Source organism: Rhinatrema bivittatum, chromosome 8 (assembly GCF_901001135.1).
Source record: "Rhinatrema bivittatum chromosome 8, aRhiBiv1.1, whole genome shotgun sequence".
Classification (NCBI taxonomy): domain Eukaryota; kingdom Metazoa; phylum Chordata; class Amphibia; order Gymnophiona; family Rhinatrematidae; genus Rhinatrema; species Rhinatrema bivittatum.
This window is the reverse complement of record NC_042622.1, coordinates 164,391,381-164,412,725: the sequence shown is the minus strand read 5'-3', so window position 1 is coordinate 164,412,725 and position 21,345 is coordinate 164,391,381. Positions and strand designations below refer to the sequence as shown.

General features: G+C 49.2%; 1 protein-coding gene across 2 annotated transcripts in view; it reads left to right on the top strand.

Moving 5' to 3' along the window:
* KIAA0100 (KIAA0100 ortholog) overlaps positions 1 to 10,884 on the top strand; it is a 294,167-nt gene extending 283,283 nt beyond the window's left edge. For both annotated transcript variants that reach the window (XM_029611003.1, XM_029611004.1), the window contains exons 38-39: positions 3,218 to 3,352; positions 9,704 to 10,884. In XM_029611003.1, the coding sequence (XP_029466863.1) occupies positions 3,218 to 3,352; positions 9,704 to 9,889 (321 nt within the window). In that variant the 3' untranslated portion in view covers positions 9,890 to 10,884. The remainder of the gene's footprint in view (positions 1 to 3,217; positions 3,353 to 9,703) is intronic.
* The last annotated feature ends 10,461 nt before the right edge of the window (positions 10,885 to 21,345 follow it).

Below are 21,345 nucleotides of genomic sequence, written 5' to 3'. Positions count from 1 at the left end.
CTGGACCTAACAGAAGCGTATCTTCACATAGGCATTCGAGCCAACCACCAGAAGTTTCTGATGTTCTCTGTGATGGGTCACCATTTTCAGTTTCAAGCTTTGCCCTTCAGTCTTGCCGCCGTGCCCAGAACGTTAACCAAGGTAATGGTTGTGGTGGCGGCTCATCTGCACAGAGAGGGGTTCCTGGTGTATCCATACCTGGACGACTGGCTAATTCGGGCAAAGTCTGAGTCGCTTGGCCAGTTAGCAATTTGCAAAGTGCTTCAACTCCTGTGATCACTGGGTTGGGTGATCAACTTAGCCAAGAGCTGACTGGTGCCCACCCAGTCTTTGGAGTTTTTAGGAGCTCTATTTGACATTCAACAGGGGAGAGTGTTCCTTACCTCTGACCAAATTGTCAAGCTACAAGGACAAATGCGGGACTTACTGGCCAACCGTCTCCCCAGAGTGCGGGATTATTTGCGGGTTCTCGGTTCCATGACTTCCATCCTGGAGCTGGTGTCCTGGGCCTTTGCTCATATGCGTCCTTTACAGTTAGCGTTGCTTTCGCATTGGAATCAAGTCTCCGAACAGTTTCATTTTTCTTTCCCTCTTACGGATACGGCGCGCTCCAGTCTCGATTGGTGGCTTATCTCAGACAACTTATCCCGAGGAGTTCCCCTGGAGGTTCCCGAATGGACAGTGGTGACCACGGACACCAGCCTCTCCAGTTGGGGAGCGTTTGCTTGAGGAAGTCGTGCAGGGACAGTGGTCCCAGGAAGAATCTCAGTGGTCGATCAATCATCTGGAAACCAGGGCAGTGTGGTTAGCATTGCAAGCGTTCCTCCCTCTCCTCCAGGGGAAGTCAGTCAGAATTCTTTCCGACAATGCAACCACGGTGGCTTATATCAATCGCCAAGGGGGAACCAGAGCCAGCCAGTGGCCATGGAAGCCCGGCAGCTGATCAGCTGGGCGGAGAAGCATTTAGTAAGTATTGCAGCGTCTCTCTTAGCAGGAGTCGACAACGTTCAGGTGGACTTTCTCAGTTGGCACCTCCTCGATCCCAGGGAATGGGAGATTGCAGACAAAGCTTTCCAGCTCATATGCGACATGTGGGGCATACCCCGCCTGGATCTCATGGCAATGTTTCAGAACGCCAAGGCTCTGCGCTGCTTCGGTCGCCGCAGAGAAACAGGAGCAGAAGGGGTAGATGCCCTGGTGCTGCCCTGGCCGACCGACATGCTGCTGTACGTCTTCCCTCCTTGGCCGCTGATAGGCAAAGTGCTCAAGAGAGTGGAGATACACCCAGCAGAAGTCAACCTTGTAGCTCCAGAGTGGCCGAGACGGCCTTGGTTTGCGGACCTGGTCAATCTGGCAGTGGCGGATCCCCTGCAGTTGCCACTGCTCCTGGACCTTCTCAATCAAGGGCCTATGTGTTTGGAAGAGGTCGATCACTTTTGTCTAGCGACATGGCTTTTGAGAGGTGCCACCTGAGGAGCAAAGGGTATATGAACGTTGTGGTGGCAACACTTCTCCGGTCGCGCAAGACATCCACCAACCTCACGTATGTGCGCGTGTGGAGAATCTTTGAATCTTGGTTCGTGGACCGGGCGATTGTTCCTACTCTGTCGTTGGTGTCGGATATTTTAGGTTTCTTACAATCAGGACTCACCAAGGGCTTATCGTGTAGTTCCCTGAGGGTTCAGGTGGCAGCTCTTGGTTCTTTGCGCGGTTCCATTCAAGGCATGGCGTTGGCTGCTTACCCCGATGTGGCAAAGCATTTACATCCCCCGATCAGGCACCCTTGGCCTTCTTGGAATCTGAACTTGGTTCTCTCAGCTCTGTGTATGGCGCCCTTTCAACCTCTGAAAACGGCTAAAATAAAGGATCTCACGATAAAGGTGATTTTCCTTATCGCTATCACATCTGCTCACAGGGTATCTGAGCTCCAGGCTCTATCCTGTAGGGAGCCGTTTCGGATGCTGGTGTGTCCTTGCGGACAGTTCCTTCCTTTCTTCCGAAGGTGGTGTCTGTTTTTCACGTGAATCAGTCAGTGGAGCTTCCATCTTTTCCCGTTTTGGACTGGTCAGACCCTATGTCTAAAGACTTACGGAAGCTGGATGTTCGGGCATTGTTGCGTTATCTGGAAGTTAGTAACGCGTTTCGTGTGACGGGCCATCTTTTTGTGCTGTGGGCAGGTCCGAAACAAGGAAATACGGCATCTAAAGCTATGATTTCGCGCTGGTTGAAAGAGGCTATAGGCTCGGCATATTTGCTGCATGCTAAGCCTGTACCGTTTGGTCTTCGAGCTCATTCTACCCATTTACGGGTGGAGTGTCAAATGGTCTCACCGCAGGAGATCTGCAGGGCGGCGACTTGGAAGTCTTTACATGCCTTTGCCAGACACTACAGACTGGATTTCCAGGCACCGGGTGAAGGAGGTTTTGGAGAAGTAGTGCTTAGAGCGGGCCTCTCCAGATCCTATTCCAGGTAAGAAAGCTCTGGTACATCCCAGGAGTCTGGACTGATCCAGGTACGTACAGGGAAAGGAAAATTAGTTTCTTACCTGATAATTTTCGTTCCTGTAGTACCACGGATCAGTCCAGAGTCCCGCCCAGGGAACATTTGTGAGTAAGGGAGAGTCTGCTCAGTTATTGATTTTGTTTTCAGATCTGCAGAAATTGGATTGACCATCCTCAAGTGGTTCTACAGGTTCAGTTCCTAGTAGGCGTAAGTGAACCGGTTATTTCCTTTTGTTGTTGAAGGGTTATTGTACATAGTTATAGTGTTTTTTTGAGAGCCATTCTGCTTTGACATTGAGTTATACTGCCGGACTGTAGGTGGCACCATCCTATATAAGGCAGAGTTTTGTTTTGAAAACTTCTCTGTCTCCATCTGCTAGAGGGGGGAGGGGGAGGCAAAACCCAGGAGTCTGGACTGATCCGTGGTACTACAGGAATGAAAATTATCAGGTAAGAAACTAATTTTCCTTTTTGTGGGCTAACACCTTGCTCCCCGACAGCAATGTGAACAGGCCAAATCAAGAGAATTAGACCTCTGGTTAAAAAAAAAAAAGGAACCGCTACTGGGGGTGAGGGCTGGCTCCTCTGTGCACTAAGAAGGGATTGTAATTGGCTCATGGCTCAGATCTTACACAGAAGCAGTGCATTAGATGGATGCCTTGGTAATGTTTCTGCTGTTGCTGGAGCCACCTGTCCTACCTGTGCTTGCTTTTCAGGGTGAGAAGAACAGCGTGGATTGGGGAGACCTGAACCTAGTATTGCCCTGCCTGGAGTATCACAATAACACCTGGACCTGGCTGGACTTTGCCATGGCCGTTAAGAGGGACAGTCGCAAGGCCTTGGTTGCTCAGGTAGAGAATGAGTAGCGCCCTCTCCAGGTGTCACTTTACCACTTTGCCTTCAGGCCCTCTTAAGCAATCTGGACCCTCTTGCATGAGATGTGAATTTGATGGTCCAGAATCCCTTCCCTTCATGAGGCTGCTGAAGCAGCTACAGGCTCAGGGCTGCTGTTTTCTTTTAGTTGGTCCCTTTTTTATATGTTTGATTTTATTTTTTTTTATGCTAGCAGCTCTGTTCCATTCCAGAGAGTTAAAAAAAAAAGAACAAGGAACTAGATAGAGGAATCTGTGCAGCATTGGGGTTCCAGAGGTGAGCTACCTTAGCAGCTCGGGGAGCTCAGCGATGGGGTTTTTCAGCAGCTTCTCTATCTACGGAGGAGACCAGGTGTTGGCTCTGTGGCACTGAGGGATTGTTCCCCTGCTTGCCATTGAGGTGCTGGTGGAGCTGCGGGTACGGGGAGGAACAGCATGTGCATGCAGCAAAAGTATTCGGGAGTCTGCGTCAAGCATGGTCGTACCAGTAGAACAAGCCTCACAGAGGACGGCGTGTAGCACTGAGGCTTTCCCTGTCAGCATGGAAACAGCAGCCATTTTCTATTCTCTAGCAGCGTCGCTGGGAGAGGCAGGGGAATCCCCTCCTCAGCTATCGTCAGCAGTTCCCTGTCCTGCAGAAGTGCAGAGAGGCACTTGCACTGAAAAGGAGTAGAGGTCCTCTGCCGGTTTTAATTTGCTTAAGCACAAAGCATGTTTAGCGAGATGCTGGCTCTTGGCCCCAGTCTTCATGGATTCTCGGCCAGTCAAGAGGCCTGAACTGTTGAGAACTCTTCAGGCTGATGATTTTCGATGCTGGTTGTTAAACAGATCCGGACCTAAACACACTGAAGATTCAGGCAGGCTTTACTTAACTGTGATGTAAGCCACTGCAATGGTTCTTTTCTCGCGTACGAAGGCGTGTGCGTGCATTCTCACCGCATGGCGGTTGCATGTGCTGGGACCTGTGCACGTAATGCCATGGCCTAGATTTGAGCACGTAAATCTGCGGCCTAGACTGGAGCATGTATTTGCTCGGGTTCTTGTGCGCGTACGACCATGGCCTATACGAGCACGTATTTACACATGCACTTGTGCGCACACGACCACGACCTAGTCTTGAGCGCATATTTGCATGCGTCCTGGAAAGGTGTGCTGCTATGCCCAGGTAGCATTGGTGTGCGCACAGGAGGCCACCTAGAGCTGAAGTTCAGGAGTGCTAGGCACCAGGCGAACAGGTCCAAGCACCTTACTATGTGTGAGGCTTGCCGTCTGATAGCATTTCAGTCCTCACTCTTTTTCCGTTTGTGTCAGTGCTGTTTAGATGCTCAAAGCAATTTGACTACTACAACTTTTGCCTATGTTGGGATATCCCCTTGGCCTATGGTGTCTCTGGAAGGGGAGTGGAGTGGAAGGTGAGGCAAAGGTCAGTTCTCCCTTTGTCCCGAGGGCTGAAGCTTCCCCAAGAGAGGTTGGAGAGAGCAAGGTTGAGCCTATGGACTCTGGTATAGATCCATCCTCCTCCTCCTCCTGGGTGAAATGTTTCTAGGGACTCCAGACCTTTCTTCAGGGGTGCCCAGTGAAGCAACATACTATGTAGGGATCACGTGCTTAGTCTTCACATTTGAGAGTCACGGCATGCAAATGCAGCAGGGAGGCTGTCCCTGGTAATGTTCAAGGGGTTGTGGATCATGAGACATCAGAGAATTTCAATGGGGAATTGGCTTTCTCACTTTTAGAAGAGGGAAAAATTGCATATGATTGAGAGCCGCTTTGAACTCTGCTCAGACTTTTCTTTTTTTCACGGAGATGTCTTGCTGAGTTTGTTGGCTCAGACCCTGAACACGTTTGGCGTGGCCCGAGTCTGTTGTCTCAGACCCTGAATATGCTTAGTGTGGCCAGAGGTCAATTTTAAGTAAAGCATCTTGTTTCTTCCCCCCCCCAATCCAATTCAAGAGATATTGAATTTAAAGAAGGTAAATGCAACTCTCAAGGTTCCCCGTTCCCACATGGAAATTCTGAGGACCAACTCTGAGGCTTGTCATAGCACGGTACACAAGGGAGAGTTCTTGGCATCTCTCGCCTTGATAGAGACATATCTGCATCTAGCCATCAGATCAGAGCACTAGAGATTCCTGAGGTTCATGGTCCTAAGGGAACAATTTTCTGTTTTGAGCCCTTCCCTTCGTCTGGCGACGGCTCTACGTATCTTCACCAAGGTGATGGTGGTGGGGGCAGACGCATTACAAAAGGAGGGTGTGTTGTTTTATCTGAATCTGGATGACTGGCTTATTCATGCAAAATCAAATGACCTCTGACAATCAGTACAAAAGGTACCGATGCGCTTCAAGTCTCTAGTATGGGTGGTGAACCTAGCAACGAGCCATCTGGGAGCTCAGTTCAACACACTAACGGAGAGTGTGTTTCTCACGGATAGAGATTGCTGAAATTGCAGAGTCAGATTAGGCTTCTGCTAGAGCTTTCGGTGTCCAGGGTCTGGGACTATTTACACGTCTGGGTTCTATGGCATCGACATTAGAATTCATGCATTGAGCGTTCACACATATGCGGCCTCTGCAGGGGGCTTTTCTCCCACTGGAATCCGTTATTGGAAGAGTTTCATCTTCCTCATCCGTTAGAGGGGGAAGCCAGGGACAGTCTTTCATGGTGCTTCCTTGCACCAGTCTCAAGCATGGTGTGGAATTGGAAATTCTGAATTGGATAATAGTCACCACCGATGCAAACCTGTCTGGATGGAGGGCAGTGTGGCAAGATCAGTCTGTGCAGGGCCAGTTGAAACAGGAGGCCTCATGGCCTAACAATTGGTTAGAGACAAGAGCGGTGCATTTTGCGTTGCTTGCTTGACTGTCAAGGTTACACGGCCTTCCAGTACAGATCCTATCAGACAAGGCAACGAGGGTGGACTACATCAACCATCAAGGCAGAACCAAGAATCAGGCAGCGGCTGGAGAGGCACGGAATTGATTCTCTGAGCAGAACAGCACTTGGAGCGGCTGGCGGTGTCTCACATTGCAGGAGTGAACTACATTCTGGCGGATTTTATCAGTCAGAGAAAGTTAAATCCCTGGGAATGGGTGCTGTCAGAGGCAGCGATGTGTCTCATCCCAGCTCGTGTGTTGTCGATTGGTCGTGTCCGACGTGTGTTGCTAGTGGGGGGGGGGGTCACTGCTGGAGCAGGCGCCTGCGTCTCTGCTGAGGGGGGGGGCGCGGTCCCTCTGCCGTCCTGTCTCTTGCTGGGAAGGGTTCGTGTCGTGAGTGCTTGATTTCGCTGCCTTCTTTTTCCCCCTTGCTCAGGGACCCCCCTGGAGCTCCACTTTTCTGCTGTTCCCCGTTCGCGATCTGGGTCCCCGTCCCATCTTAATCACCGCAGGTATAGTACTCACTGTGTCCTTGTGCTTGTAACGAAAGACCTGTTGCAACCGGAGGCTGCATCTCCTCACTCGTCTGCTTTTCCCTTCCGGGATCGCTCACGCTCTGATTCCATTCACCAAGTGGTTTGTTTTTTTTGGTTCCTGCTGCGCTGCAGCCGGTCCTCCAAAGCTGATCGTGGCAAAGGCAAAAAGGGGCCGGCTGCAGCACGATCCTGTCCCTTTATTCGCCGGCCGGCGTCATCAGCCTGCGACTGCCTACACCAGTGACGCCGGAACGCCCTCAAAGGGGCGGGCCTCGATCCTGGCATCAGGATGATGCTGCTGCCGGAACACCCACAAAGATCAGGTCTTGGCTACCCCGACGTCATTGGTGCGCACCGGTGACTCGCCCCGATGACATCCCCCGATGGCGCGTGCCAGGATTCTCCTCCCGGCCTCAGGTAATCCGTGGGCTCCGTTTATTCGGGCCCACCCAATACTGAACAAAGAGAACACCAAGGTATCGTGGTTTTATAGCCACTGAACAGAACATGGTACAAAGGAATCAGAGCTCTGCTGCTATGGGCTTGAGGGATTCTTCTTTGTCTTCCCTCCCATGGCCTCTGGTGGACAAGGGATTTTGGTGGCTAGAGAAACATCCAGGCAACGTGATCCTGGTAGCTCCAAAGTGGCCACATTGACCATGCTTCCCAATTCTGATCAACATGGCCATAGATGGGTCCCTGAGGTTCGAACATCAGTCTGCTGTTTTCCAGCAGGGCCCAATATTTTTGGGTCAGGCGGCTCACTTCTGTTTCACGGCATCTCTTCTGACAGGAGACAACTGAGATGGAGGGAATATTCCAGAGCAGTTATTTCCACCTTCTACATCCTTGACATATGTGCAAATTTGGAGGATCTTAGTCCTGGTCTGCTGTTGACGGAGTGCAGCCTCAGTCTTTCAGGCTATGGTGTTGCATATTTTGGCTTTTCTATAGAGTGGTTTTGTTCAAGGGACTAGCTTTTAATTCTCTGATTGTCCCAGTAGCAACACTGGGTGGTCTCCGGGAAAAAGTACAAGGGTATCCTCTGTCTGCCCATCCAGATATTCTTTGGTTCCTTCAGGGAGCTAAGAACTTGTGTTCTCAGGTGCTGAACATTTGTCCATCTTGGAATTTGAATCTAGTTCTTAGAGGATTGTGTGAGGCTCTGTTTGAACCACTAAAGAGAGCTAAGGTTAAAGACTTGACACTTAAAGTGGTTTTCTTGGTTGCTATTTGTTCAGCCAGGAGAAAGTTGGTGCTCCAGGCACTGTCGTGTTGAGATCCCTTCCTATAAATGTCTGATTCAGGGGTATCTTTATGCATGATGCCTTCTTTTCTGCCTGAGGTAGTCTTGGTGTTCCATCTTAGTTAGAAAGTAGATCTTCTAGCTTTTATGGATTTGGATTCCTCTACGCCTCATGTGGGGGAAGCTTGGACTCTAAGATTGGAGACTTGCATGATTGAGGTATGTTAAGGTCACTTAGGATTTCCATAGATCGCATCTCCTCTTTGTAGATCATATCACCACTTTGAACTGTGGAGTGGTCCAGAGAAGGGAAATAAGTCTTCTAAGGCTTCAATTGTGCGGTGGCTGAAGGAAGCAATCGAGTCGACTGACATTTTAAAGTGTGCCCATTGCTGAGGGGTTTAGGGGTGCACTTGATGTGTTCTTGGACGACTTGCAGCGCTGAGTCACAGCAGGTGTGTTCACATGAAATTTGCTCAATGGCTACTGGCAAGTTGTTGCACACTTTTGCTAGGCATTATCGCATGGATGTTGGGGCTCCGGCTTCCATGTGCTTTAGTGAGTGTGTTCTATGAGCAGAACTCTCCACGTCCCACCTGAGTTAAGGGGAGCTTAGGTATATCCCAGGAGTCTGGACTGATCTGGGTACGTACAGGGAAATGAAAATAGATTCTTATCTGCTAATTTTCTTTCCTATAATACCTCAGATCAGTCCTGAGACCCGCCCATTTACTGGGGGAGAAATCCACCACTTGTACTGTTGCTTTGTATGTAGTGCACAGTTGTTGGAGGTTTTCAATGCTGATCGCTTATGTTAAATTTGGGAAACAAGTTTTCCATTGCCTTTTTGGGCAACTTCACCTTCCTCTGGCTCATTGGAGGAGAGGGAGTTTGCTTAGAAGTTTATGGTTGCTGCTGTCATCTTGACTTAGATACAAGTCAATACTGAGGTAATGCAAGTGGCACACTGTGTTATGTACAAGGGCCAGTGCAACTTTCTCTGTCTCCATCTGCTGGCAGGGAGGCAAAACCCAGAAGTCTGGTACTACAGGAACAAAAATTAGCAGGTAAGAACCAATTTTCCTTACTGGAGGTTAATGCCCTATCTAGGAAAAGATTAAAAGCCTGAAGCAAAATTGAAGGAACCATAGACATGGCATTAAGTGCTAGTAAAAGCCCTTTTCAGAGGGTATTATTGGTTCTGAAATGGGTCCTACTTCTGGTATTTTGGGTTGGTTCAGTGGCAGAAGAGTCAGGTTTGATTGCTGGACTGCTAGGGCTGGGGTGTTCACAGACCTCAGAGGGAAAGAAAGTCTCAGCAATTGCACAATGGTGACACCTAATGGCCAGAGTCAAGGGCTATGCGTATCAGATTCCAACGAGAGCCAGTTTGTAGCCACCCGCTAAGGACTGTCACTGCGACAGATGGGCTAAGTTGTGAATGAAACCTTAAGTAGAACCAGTTCTGATTGAACTGGAAGCCCAAAGGAGCAGGAACAGGTAATTTTGGTTAGTAAGACTTGAGTATTTCCAAGGGATTATGTACTGTGCTCGGAATCTGAGCAGACCAGGTCATGGCATATAGTTTTCTGGTTCTAGTGTCTGCATTCCATTAAGCACTTGTATGCCTGCCATTTTGTCGTCTTCATGGTCTGTTAATTTGTTCTCCCAGGTCATTAAAGAAAAGCTGCGCCTGAAACCTGCTACAGGGGCAGATGGCAAAGGGAAGTTGGAGGTAAAGGTGGAGGGGAGCCGCCCTGAGGAGCAGGAGGAGGATAAGAAGGCCCGGCTGCTGATTGGACTCAGCATGAGTGATAAAAACCCCAGCAAGAAATCCATCTTTGGGAGACGGAAGTAGGAAGGAGCCAGCGGGGGAGCTGCTGCTTCTCCTAAGTACCAGGGAGTAGCAGATGGAAACCAAACTTTGTTTAAATGCAGAGAAAAGGATTTATAGCAATCTATGACTTAGATTGGTGATGGAGTATGGTTCTTGGGGTTCTTGGGGCTCCTGGAAGGAGCATTCGGAGGTGCTTCCACCCCTCTCTTCTGCTGCAGGGAACTCTGCGCTAGGGATCTGCAGCCTCATCTGAAGCAGACAGAAGTTTTACTTTTACCTTTTGGGTCTTTCTCAGCTCTGTCATTTTATTTTAATGCACTTGTGAGTCAGGGCATCCCCGAATGGTGAAAACTGAAGGGAAGAGTAAGTAGAGGAAGTTCAGATTAAGAAAACATGACTGAGCTTCTTCCATTCTGCTGTGGTTCAGGAAGCCCGCAGAGTCGGCCAGGGTTGCACTGTTCACACACCGATGCAGAGGGATGAAGGGCAGAGTAGAATAATGTTAATTTTATGACCCTATGAATGAGCCTAGCCCCCCAGATGTGGAAAGCTTCCAGGTACTTCATGCTTCAGGGCCAGTGGCACATAGAGCCAAAAGATTTTTCTCATTGGGCAGGTGGAAGCAGGCATCGCTGGTCCCTGGCTCCCTGAGCTTTAGCCAGAGCTGGGTGCAGTGAAGGCCAAGCCCTGAGATTTGCTTCTTTTGTGGGCAGGGGAAAGATGCAGGGCCTAAGCAAACTTTTATAGATTTTTATCTCCCACTCCCCTCCCTTGCACAAAGGTTGTATTAAAATAATGATTAATGATGCAAAAGTGCTTAAGGTGATGTTTATTTTATTTTTTATAAATCTCTGTAAATATTTATAGAGACCTTGGACCATGCCCTGGTTTATTCTTTGTTGCTGCACAGATGTATAAACTCTCTCAGATAAACCATTTGCACTTTTCAGGAAGGACTCATTACTTTGTATATGGTTGAAAAGCAACTTGTTACATTAAAAAAAAAAAAAAATTTCCACCAACCTGCTGATCATTGACCTTTCTGTGTGTGTCTCTAGTTTTTAACTTTTTTCTTGCCATTTCTTCCTCCCCCAGCAGAGAGGGACTTGTCATTCATGAATAATTGTGTGGGTAGGGCTAGCAGAAGGCTATTAAAGTGGAACAGGATTAGAAGAGCCTGTGACCTCTAAAGATGGGATTATAGAGTGGGACAGGGAGGGGAGACTGGAACAGGTCTGACAGCTTCTGCAGACAGTACCACAGGATGGGGGGGCCATGCACAAGGGGGCCAATGCAATACTGTGCACAGTGGCTAGCGCACAGCTTAACATGAAAACCCCCAAGAAGGTTTTTTTTTCCTCCGCGAGCTCGATTCCGAGAAACGGTGCGGTTTCTCACTAGCAGGAGCCCTGGGCTTATGGTGCAAAAAAAAAAAAAAAAAGCTGAGTTTGAGCAGACAGCAGTCCTTTCAAGCCCAACACAGGCTTCAGAGGAACAGTAGGCCTCAAGGGGGAGGCAGAAGTAAGATTGATCATTGAAGGGTAGGCTGGTCCGCTCCTCTCCAGAGGCTAGTGGAGGAAGGCTGTCCCTCTTTTACGAGGAGTGGACCAAGGTCACGTCGAGCCAGTGGGTCCTGGAGGTGGTGAGAGACAGCTATGGCTTGGAATTTTCTCATCCACTCAGGGACGCCTTTGTAATCTCCCACTGCATCTCCCGGGCCAAGCGAGAGGCGGTGCGGGGATGTTGCAATAGCTACAGTTCCTGAAATACCCAGATCAGTCCAGACCAGTGGGTTGTGTATCCCTACCAGCAGATGGAGTCAGAGAGCAAAACTTTGGGCACTGCTATATATACGAGAGTGCCACCTGCAGTCCCTCAGTATTTCTCTTACTCCAGTAGATGGTAGAGGTGCACTCCTGCAGTCTTAGTTAATTTTTCAGTGTAGTTAGAGAATTTTTTTTTCTTTTTGATCTCATTTGCTTCCTGAGGTGTTAGGCACCTTCGTGGGCTATCCCTCAGTGGAAGCCGGGCGTCCAGGAGGGTTGGACACCCTGCCTGAGTTTTGCCCACTCCGACTCGGGAGGTGAAAGCCAGGGGCTCCTGGTTTACTCACCCTCGAAGCTGCTCCCTCGACCCCGCATTTGGCTGGCTCCATAAAGTTAGTTTAAAAAAAAAAAAGTTCCCTGTACGTACCGGATCAGTCCAGACTCCTGGGTTTTGCCTCCGCACCAGCAGATGGAGACAGAGCAAAACTTGTCAGGCTCTGCATATATACCAGGGTGCCACCCACAGCCTGCCAGTATTACTCTGTATCCAGCAGATGGTACAGGTGCATGATCCACAGCCTGAATTGGTTTAAAAAAAAATAGTAATGTTGAGACATAGGTTGGTAGTTAGTTAGATTCTTGTGGGACTTCTTTCTCTCATTTAAGTTTTCTTTTACAAAAACAAAAAAAAGATGAAGCCAAGCAGGCGGGCCGCCTCGAAGCGGTCGTGGCTTATAGTGCAGACACCCTATATGACCTACTAAGGACGTCGGCTCGTTCCATGGTCTGGACTGTCTCGGCCAGGCGGCTGTCGTGGTTGCGCAACTGGGCTGCGGACGGTGCCTCCAAGTCGTGACTGGTTTCCTTGCCATTTAAGGGCAAGCTCCTGTTCGGGAAGGAATTGGATGACATGATCCAGTTGCTGGGGGAGAACAAAGGATACTGACTTCGGAGGATAGGTCGCGGTCCAGGGGGTCCTTCTAGACCAGGTCCAGGTTTCGAGGAAATAGGAAGTCTTGTCCCCCTCGCCCTAATACCGCTTCCTCCTCCTTTCGTTCGGGGGGGGAGTAGGCAGCAGTCTCAGTCCTTTCGCGGTAGGCTTTTTGGTAGACCCACTGCTGCTGCTTCGAACCCTGGGGGTAAGTCGGCACAATGATGTCCAGCTAGTCCATCCATCCGAACTAAAGGTAGGGGGCAGGTTGTCTCTCTTTTACGAGGAATGAACCACAATCACGACAGACCAATGGGTTCTCTCTGTGATAAATCACGGTTACGCATTAGATTATGTTCGCCTGCCCATTCCGAGATTTTTTCCATCCCCATGCGGACATGCAGACAGGCAGCGAGTGGTCCGTCAGACGTTGGTCTGGCTGTTGGAACTGGGGGCCATCATCCCAGTGCCCACCTCGGAGCAAAGAAGAGGACATCACTCCATATACTTCATCGTTCCAAAGAAAGACGGATCCTTTCGACCCATCCTAGATCTAAAAAGCGTCAATAGGTGTCTGCGGATTCCTCGTTTTCGCATGGAGATGCTGAGGTATGTGATTGCTTCCGTACGGCCAGGGGAGTTTCTGGCATCTCTGGATCTCAGGGAAGCATATTTGCACATCGGAATCCGGAAAGAGCATCAGAAACATCGTTTCTGCGTTGGGGCAGCATTACCTGTTTCAAGCGTTACCATTCGGTCTCGCAACAGCGCCCAGAACTTTCACCAAGATAATGGTGGTGGTAGCATCCATACCTGGACGATTGGTTGATCCGGGCAAAGTCCGAATCGCTTTGTCGGTCAGCGATACAATGGGGTCTACAGTTGTTACGCTCGCTCGGCTGGGTAGTCAATATTGCCAAGAGTCACCTCAACCCCTCTCAGTCACTGGAGTTTTTGGGAGGGTTATTCGACACGCAGCAGGGGAAAGTTTTTCTCTCCATCGAAAGCAGTCTTAAATTGCAAGGCCGGGTCAGGGCCTTACTACGGATGCAGCCACCGATGGTTTGGGACTATCTACAGTTGATAGGGTCCATGGCATCAAAGTTGGAACTGGTACCCTGGTCTTTTGCGCATATGCGACCCTTACAAGCGGCGTTGCTCTCCCGCTGGAGCCCGGTATCCGAGCAATTTCATTTCCCATTACCCCTGACGGCCCTGGCACGCTCCAGTCTGGAGTGGTGGTTATGTGTGGACAATGTCCTTCAGGGAGTCTCGCTCGTGGCCCCGGAATGGACGGTGGTGACCACGGATGCGAGTCTATCTGGTTGGGGGGCAGTATGCCTTCGAAAGTCCGTTCAGGGGAGCTGGTCTGTGACCAAGTCTCGCTGGTCGATCAATCGCTTGGAAACCAGGGCGGTGCGTCTGGCGCTACAGGCTTTCCTCCCCCTGGTTCAGGGAAAGTCGGTCAGGATACTCTCCGACAATGCGACCACAGTGGCCTATATCAATCGTCAGGGGGGGACCCGGAGTCGCTCAGTGGCGTTGGGGGCTCGTCTGCTCATTCAGTGGGCGGAACGGCATCTTCTCAGCATTGCCACATCGCACATAGTGGGAGTAGACAACATTCACGCGGACTTCTTGAGTCTGCATCATCTCAATCGCGGGGAATGGGAGCTTGCGGACAGGGCATTCCAGCTAATCTGCGATAGGTGGGGAATGCCGGCCATGGATCTGAATGCGACCTTTCAAAATGCCAAGGCCCCACGCTTCTTTGCCCGTCGAAGGGAGTGGGGAGCGGAGGGGGTGGATGCCTTGGCGCTTCCCTGGCCGATGTTTTTCCTCCCTGGCCTCTGATAGGCAAGGTGCTTCGTCGAATAGAGAGTCATCCCTCGGAGGTAATTCTGGTGGCCTCCACAAACCACGGGTGATGTGCCGAGTGGCCACATCACCCGTGGTTTGCAGACCTCGTCAATCTGACGCAAGAGGAACCTCTGCGTCTCCCGGCGCTACTGAATCTTCTTCATCAGGGACCCGTCTGTTTCGATCAGGTAGATCACTTTTGTCTAGCGGCATGGCATTTGAGAGGCGTCGTTTAAAAGGCAGGGGTTATTCGGACACAGTGGTTTCCACCCTTCTTAGATCGCGCAGGTTGTTGACTTCTTTGTCATATGTACGAGTTTGGAAGGTTTTCGAATCGTGGTGCATTTTAGCGCGCAATTCGGGCCACTAGGGCGTCTGTTTCTAATATTTTAGCCTTTCTGCAGGATGGCTTGGCCAAAGGTCTGTCCTGTAGTTCGTTACGAGTGCAGGTGGCCGCCCTCTGTTGCTTACGTGGTTCAGTGGAAGGGGGGATGCTGGCATCACATCCAGATGTTGCCCGGTTTCTGAAGGGGGCAAAGCATCTACGCCCCACTCGGCTTGCTCCGTGTCCATCCTGGAATTTAAACTTGGTGCTCAAGGCTTTGTGCGCGCCACCATATGAGCCAATGAAGAGAGCGACCTTGAAGGATCTTACGCTGAAGGTAGTGTTTTTGGTTGCAATCTTGTCAGCTAGACGGGTCTCTGAGCTTCAGTCTTTGTCCTGCCGGGAACCTTTTTTCCAGATTTCTGAGTCCGGAGTTAGCATTCGTATGGTTCCCTCTTTTCTACCAAAAGTAGTTTCTGCTTTTCATTTGACCCAGTCGTGGAGCTCCCATCGTTTTCTGCTTTCGACGGTTCGGATCCTTTTTCCAAGGAACCAAAGAAGTTGGATGTGCGAAGAGCTCTCTTACGCTATTTGGATGTTACTAATGGATTTCGACTGTTGGACCATCTCTTCGTCATCTGGAAGGGTCCCAAAAGGGTAATATGGTGTCTAAAGCCACTATTTCACGATAGTTGAAGGAAGCCATTAATTCCGCATACCTTCTAAGTGGTCGACCCTTGCCTTTGGGACTGAAGGCGCACTCAACTCGTTCCCAGGCGGCCTCTTGGGCAGAGTGTCATCAGATTTCCACTCAAGAGATCTGCCGGGCAGCGACTTGGAAATTGTTGCATACTTTTGCCCGTCATTATCGGCTGGATGTGCAGAATACCAAAGAGGGCAATTTCGGAGCAGGCGTCTTGAAAGCGGGTCTCTCCGGGTCCCACCCCAAGTAGTTTAAGCTCTGGTACATCCCAGGAGTCTGGACTGATCCAGTACGTACTGGGAAAAGAAAATTAGATCTTATCTCTGTTAATTTTCGTTCCTGTAGTACCAAGGATGAGTCCAGAGTCCCGCCACTTCTGCATTAAGTTCGGAGAGTCCACTGTTCCTAAGGCTGCTCTGAGATTTTTTGAGCTGGAAGATTCCTTTACATGAGTTTTTCTGTTCGGGTCAAGTTTTTTGTTGGGGATAGTGACCCGAGGGTTCCCCGGTTGATCTTCATGTATATAGTTTCCTGACAACAGGAAACCCTGGTTCACCACTGAACTGAAGCTGCTTAAACAAGAACTAAGAAATAAAGAACACACATGGAGAAAAAACCCATCCCCCACAACATTAGCTGTATACAAAACCACTCTCAATGCCTACAGGATCAACATTCTTAAAACAGAGAGATTTTTTCTCTAAAAAAATACATCATTTCATCTTTGATTCGAAAGCACTCTTCTCCTACGTTTCTGCCCTCACTAAACCATCCCCACCTACCATTCCAGATGATCAAGCTCTCAACAAAGCCTCCGAACTAGTTGATTACTTCAAGGAAAAAATTGATAAATTGACTGTCTCTTTCTCTTCATCTACTTCTTCTCCTCCATCTCCACCCAATACTCCACCCAAACTAAATACGACTCTAGAAACTTTCGAAACCACATCAGCTCTTGAGATTGAAAATATTCTCAAGAAAATGAAACCATCCTCTCATCCCTTAGACACAATTCCAAACAACCTCCTCATCGCTATAAGGAATACCATTTCAAAGCCAATTGCCAATATCATTAATTGCTCTCTTTCCCAAGGTCTAGTTCCTGACCAACTTAAACTAGCAATTCTTAAACCTCTTCTTAAAAAACCTAATCTTCCGGCCACAGATCCAGCTAACTTCCGCCCAATAGCCAATTTGCCAATGATCGCCAAAATTATGGAAAAGATAGTCAATAGACAACTATCAGAGTACCTTGAAGAAAACTACATTCTCGCACCTTCCCAGTACGGTTTTCGTAAATCGTTAAGCACTGAATCCCTACTTATCTCTCTCACCGACAATATTCTAACTAATATGGATAAAAAACAACCTCACCTCCTTATTCTTTTAGATCTCTCTGCGGCCTTTGACACTGTCAACCATTCATCCTTATTACAAGGTCTGATAGACATAGGCATTAAGGGAACAGTACTCAGCTGGTTCAAGTCCTTCCTGGTTAATAGACAATTCAAGGTAAAGATAAACAACAAAGAATCTCACCCGGTCCCAGCAAATCAAGGAGTCCCTCAAGGTTCCTCCCTCTCTCCAACCCTTTTCAACATTTACCTTCTCCCTCTCTGTCGACTTCTTAAAAATCTAAACCTAACACACTACATTTACGCGGATGACATCCAAATAATCATCCCAATCTCAGAATCCCTTCACAAAACCTTGATTCACTGGAATAATTGCTTGCAACTAATCAATCATCTTCTATCCAGTCTCAGCCTCATTCTCAACAACAACAAAACAGAGATCTTAATTATCAATCATGACGTTAATAACAATCTAATATACCCAGCTGTCCCACTCAATTCTACCACTCCTATAATTAATCATTCACCATATGTACGTGATTTAGGCGTCATGATAGATAATCAGCTTAACTTCAAAAAATTTATAAGCACCACCACTAAAGACTGTTTCTATAAACTTCTTGTCCTGAGAAAATTGAAACCACTTCTCCACTTCAATGATTTTCGGATGATTCTACAAGCCATTATACTAACAAAAATTGACTATTGCAACTCGCTCCTTTTTGGCCTACCAACCTCATCCATCAAACCCCTCCAGATGATTCAAAACTCTGCAGCTAGAATCCTTACCAATACGAATAAAAGAGACCACATAACCCCCATACTAAAACTCCTCCACTGGCTGCCTATTAAGCAAAGGATTCTCTATAAAGTATACACAGCAATTCATAAATCTATTTACAATATATCCCCACTCCACTTAAGCACCCAACTACGTTTTCACTCTTCAACTAGACCTATCAGAGGAGCTTATAAAGGCACACTCTATGTTCCTTCAACAATATCCTTACATCAGAAACGTACCATTTCTTTAGCAGGACCTGTCCAATGGAACATGCTCCCACCAGACATCCGCCTTGAGATCTGCTTTGCTTCCTTCAAAAAGAAAATTAAAACCTGGCTCTTTAGCCAAGCTTTTCCAGAACTTTGATTATTTTTACCTCCAGCTATCAAGATTTTCTCACCATCGCAATCCCTTTTGCAGATCACATTTATCTTAGACAATTACGCCTTATTTTATGATTTGATTTCTCAGAGACTTTGCAAGTTTATCAGTGTTATTATTCGAATCTGTTTTCCATGTTTTCCAAGTTCTATAACCTTGTTATATGTACCGCCTCTTGGCATAATTTTTATGTTTCAATGTTAACCGATGTGATCTGTATTTTAATACAGGAACACCGGTATATAAAAATCTAAAAATAAATAAAAATAAATATAGTTAGTTTGCAGTGGGAGTTATTCTGCTTTGACATTACGTAATACTGGCAGGCTGTGGGTGGCACCCTGGTATATATGCAGAGCCTGACAAGTTTTGCTCTGTCTCCATCTGCTGGTGCGGAGGCAAAACCTAGGAGTCTGGACTGATCTTGGTACTACAGGAACGAAAATTAACAGAGGTAAGACCTAATTTTCTTATCTAGTTAAAAAACAAAACAAAAAAACAGAACTGATCGGCAGTTTTCTTCTGAGGGAAGAAGTCGACACCAGGGGGGCCTGCTGATCGGTGGCCAGTTGGGGGAGCATGTCAGTCTTGGTTTTTCTTTCCCTCAGCTCCCGGGGATCCAGGGTGTTTGTGGAGGGAGGGGGTAAGTTTGCCGTGTTTGGCCCAGGATTTCAGCACCCGCCGCGATTGACAGAGCGGCAGTTGCGTCAGAGGCCTCTCAGAGTTTTTCCTACGCTGCCTCCTGTAGTTTTCAGACTGCATGGCTCCTCATTCTAAAGCCGGCAGCCTGCTGCGTGTGTGGAACTCGCGGGCAGGCATTAGATTCGGCGTCTCTTTGCTCTGCCTGCTCCTCCGGTATGGAATGTTCGTTGGGACCGCCCCCCCACCTCGCGGGGGGGGGGGTTGCCTTGCACCGTGGTACACCGGAGGAGGATTCCTCTCCCATTTTGGCCCCCATAGGGGAGGATCCTTCATTGGGGGCTGGGGAACCGGCACCACAGGACCTCCTGGAGGGGGAGGGGGAGACCTGGAGGATTTTTCTCCGTTTATTTTGCTCTTACATCAAGCCTTCCTAGCCAGGAAGCAAGCGTCGCTTAAAAGACCTTGGCAAACGATGGATCCCTCTGAACCTCCTTCGAAGTAGGGACGGTTCGCAGACTCGCAGCAGCGGGCGGTGGACTGATCTCGCCCGGTGAGTGACATTCCCCGGGGATCTCAAGAACCAGGTTCTGGTTCAGGATCAGCACTGGTTCCGGGTTTGGGGCTAGGAGCAGTGCGGACCCGGACCTGACATCTGATCTGGAGGACATGGATCAGGATGACCTGAATGGGGACGACCTCCCGTCTGCAGAAGGAGATGATCCCAGCATTGTCCACCTTTTCAAGCAATATGAGCTGCAGCCCCTTATTCCCCAGGTATTAGAGGTTCTGGGCCTTAAGGTCTCCCTGGAGGAATCCGATAATGAAGGGATTAATCCAGTACTCGATGGGATACGGGGTCCGACAACCTCGTTCCCTCTGCCCAAGAAGGTCCGCAAGCTCGTGACCCGCGAGTGGGACGCTCTAGATGCGGGGTTGAAGGTGGGTAGGGCTATGGCAAAGCTCTATCCACTGTCTTCAGATGTTTTGGACCTGCTGACGATTCCAAAGGTGGACGCGGCTATCTCTGCAGTCACGAAGAAGACCACAATACCCATAGCTGGATCTGCCGCTTTAAAAGACAAGCAAGACTGCAAACTGGAGATAGAGTTGAAGCAGGTCTTTGAGGTGTAGCTGCTTTGAGCCTTCGTGTGGCAGTCTGCGTTAGCCTTATGCAGAGGGCGTGTCTGTGCTGTGTTCAAGAGGCTGGTTCCAGTGCCGGGGATGGCGGTGATTGTGTGCTGCAGGCTGCCCGCTTGGAATTGGGTATTGCACATGAAGCAGATGCACTTTACGATCTCGTTTAGACCTTGGCATGAACCATGGTGTCTGTGGTGGCAGCATGTCGACTTCTCTGTTTGCGGAATTGGGCAGCGGACTTGTCCTTAAAATCCCAGCTTTGTAACCTTCCCTTCAAGGGCAAGCTCCTGTTCGGGGAAGATCTGGATCAGCTGGTTAAGCTGCTCGGGGGGTCCAAGGGCAATAGGTTGCCAGAAGATAGAAGATCTTCCAAGAAGGTTTTCCCCCCTCGAGCTAGTTTTCGGGATTCTCACCGTTTTCGAACCTGCAGATATTCCACGCCATCTGGTCCTAAGCAGTCTCCGGGGCACCAGCAGTCCTTTCGCGATGGTCGCCATTCCGGTAGGGACTCTGGTCACCTCTGTGCGGGAGGCAGTAAGCCCACTCAATGAAGCCAAGAGCACCCATCCCGTCATCGAAGCTGTCTGAGGCAGATTATCCAGCTTCTACACGGAATGGGCAAAGATTACCTCAGACCACTGGGTCTTGGAGATAATCAGAGACGGCTACGCTCTTGAGTTCTCGTGTCCAGTTCGGGAGGTGTTCATGGAGTCCCACGTGGTCTCCCGCAACAAGCATGAGGTGGTACGGGAAACCCTGCAAAGGCTGCTCGAGCTCAAAGCCATTGTCCCAGTTCCGGAAGCACAGCAGGGACGGGGACGGTACTCGATTTATTTTGTGGTTCCCAAAAAGGAGGGCACGTTTCATCCCATCCTCGATCTGCAGAAGGTCAACCATAGTCTTTGGGTCCCTCATTTTCGTATGGAAACCCTGAGGACGGTAATGGCTGAGGTGCGAAAAGGGGAGTTTCTAGCGTCCCTGGACTTCACAGAAGCGTATCTTCATATACCGATTCGGCTGAGTCACCAGAGGTTTCTGCGCTTCAAGGTCTTGGGGCAGCACTTCCAATTTCGAGCCCTCCCATTTGGTCTCGTAACAGCTCCTCGGACTTTCAGCAAGGTGATGGTGGTGGTAGCTGCCTTTCTTCACAAGGAGGGGATTTTAGTCCATCCTTACCTGGACGACTGGTTGATTTGCACGAAGTCACGGGAGAACTGCGAGAGATCAGTTCGCTTGGTGATGTTCACCTTGCATTCGCTAGGGTGAGTCATCAATGTGCAGAAAAGTCACTTGGAACCTGCCCAGGAGCTGGTTTACTTGGGAGTGCAATTCGATACCTTGAGTGGCAAGATGTTTCTGGCGGAGGATCGACTGACAGTTACAAGGCCAGATCCACACTCTGCTGCTGAGGAAGAATCCCACAGTATGGCATCATCTGTAAGTCCTGGGATCCATAGCTTCCACCTTGGATTTGGTTCCATGGGCGTTTGCTCACTTATGACCATTACAGCGTGCGCTGTTGTCACGATGGAGTCCGGTGTCGGAACAATTCCACCTTCCAATGCCGCTGCTTCCAGAGTCAGTCTGTCGTAG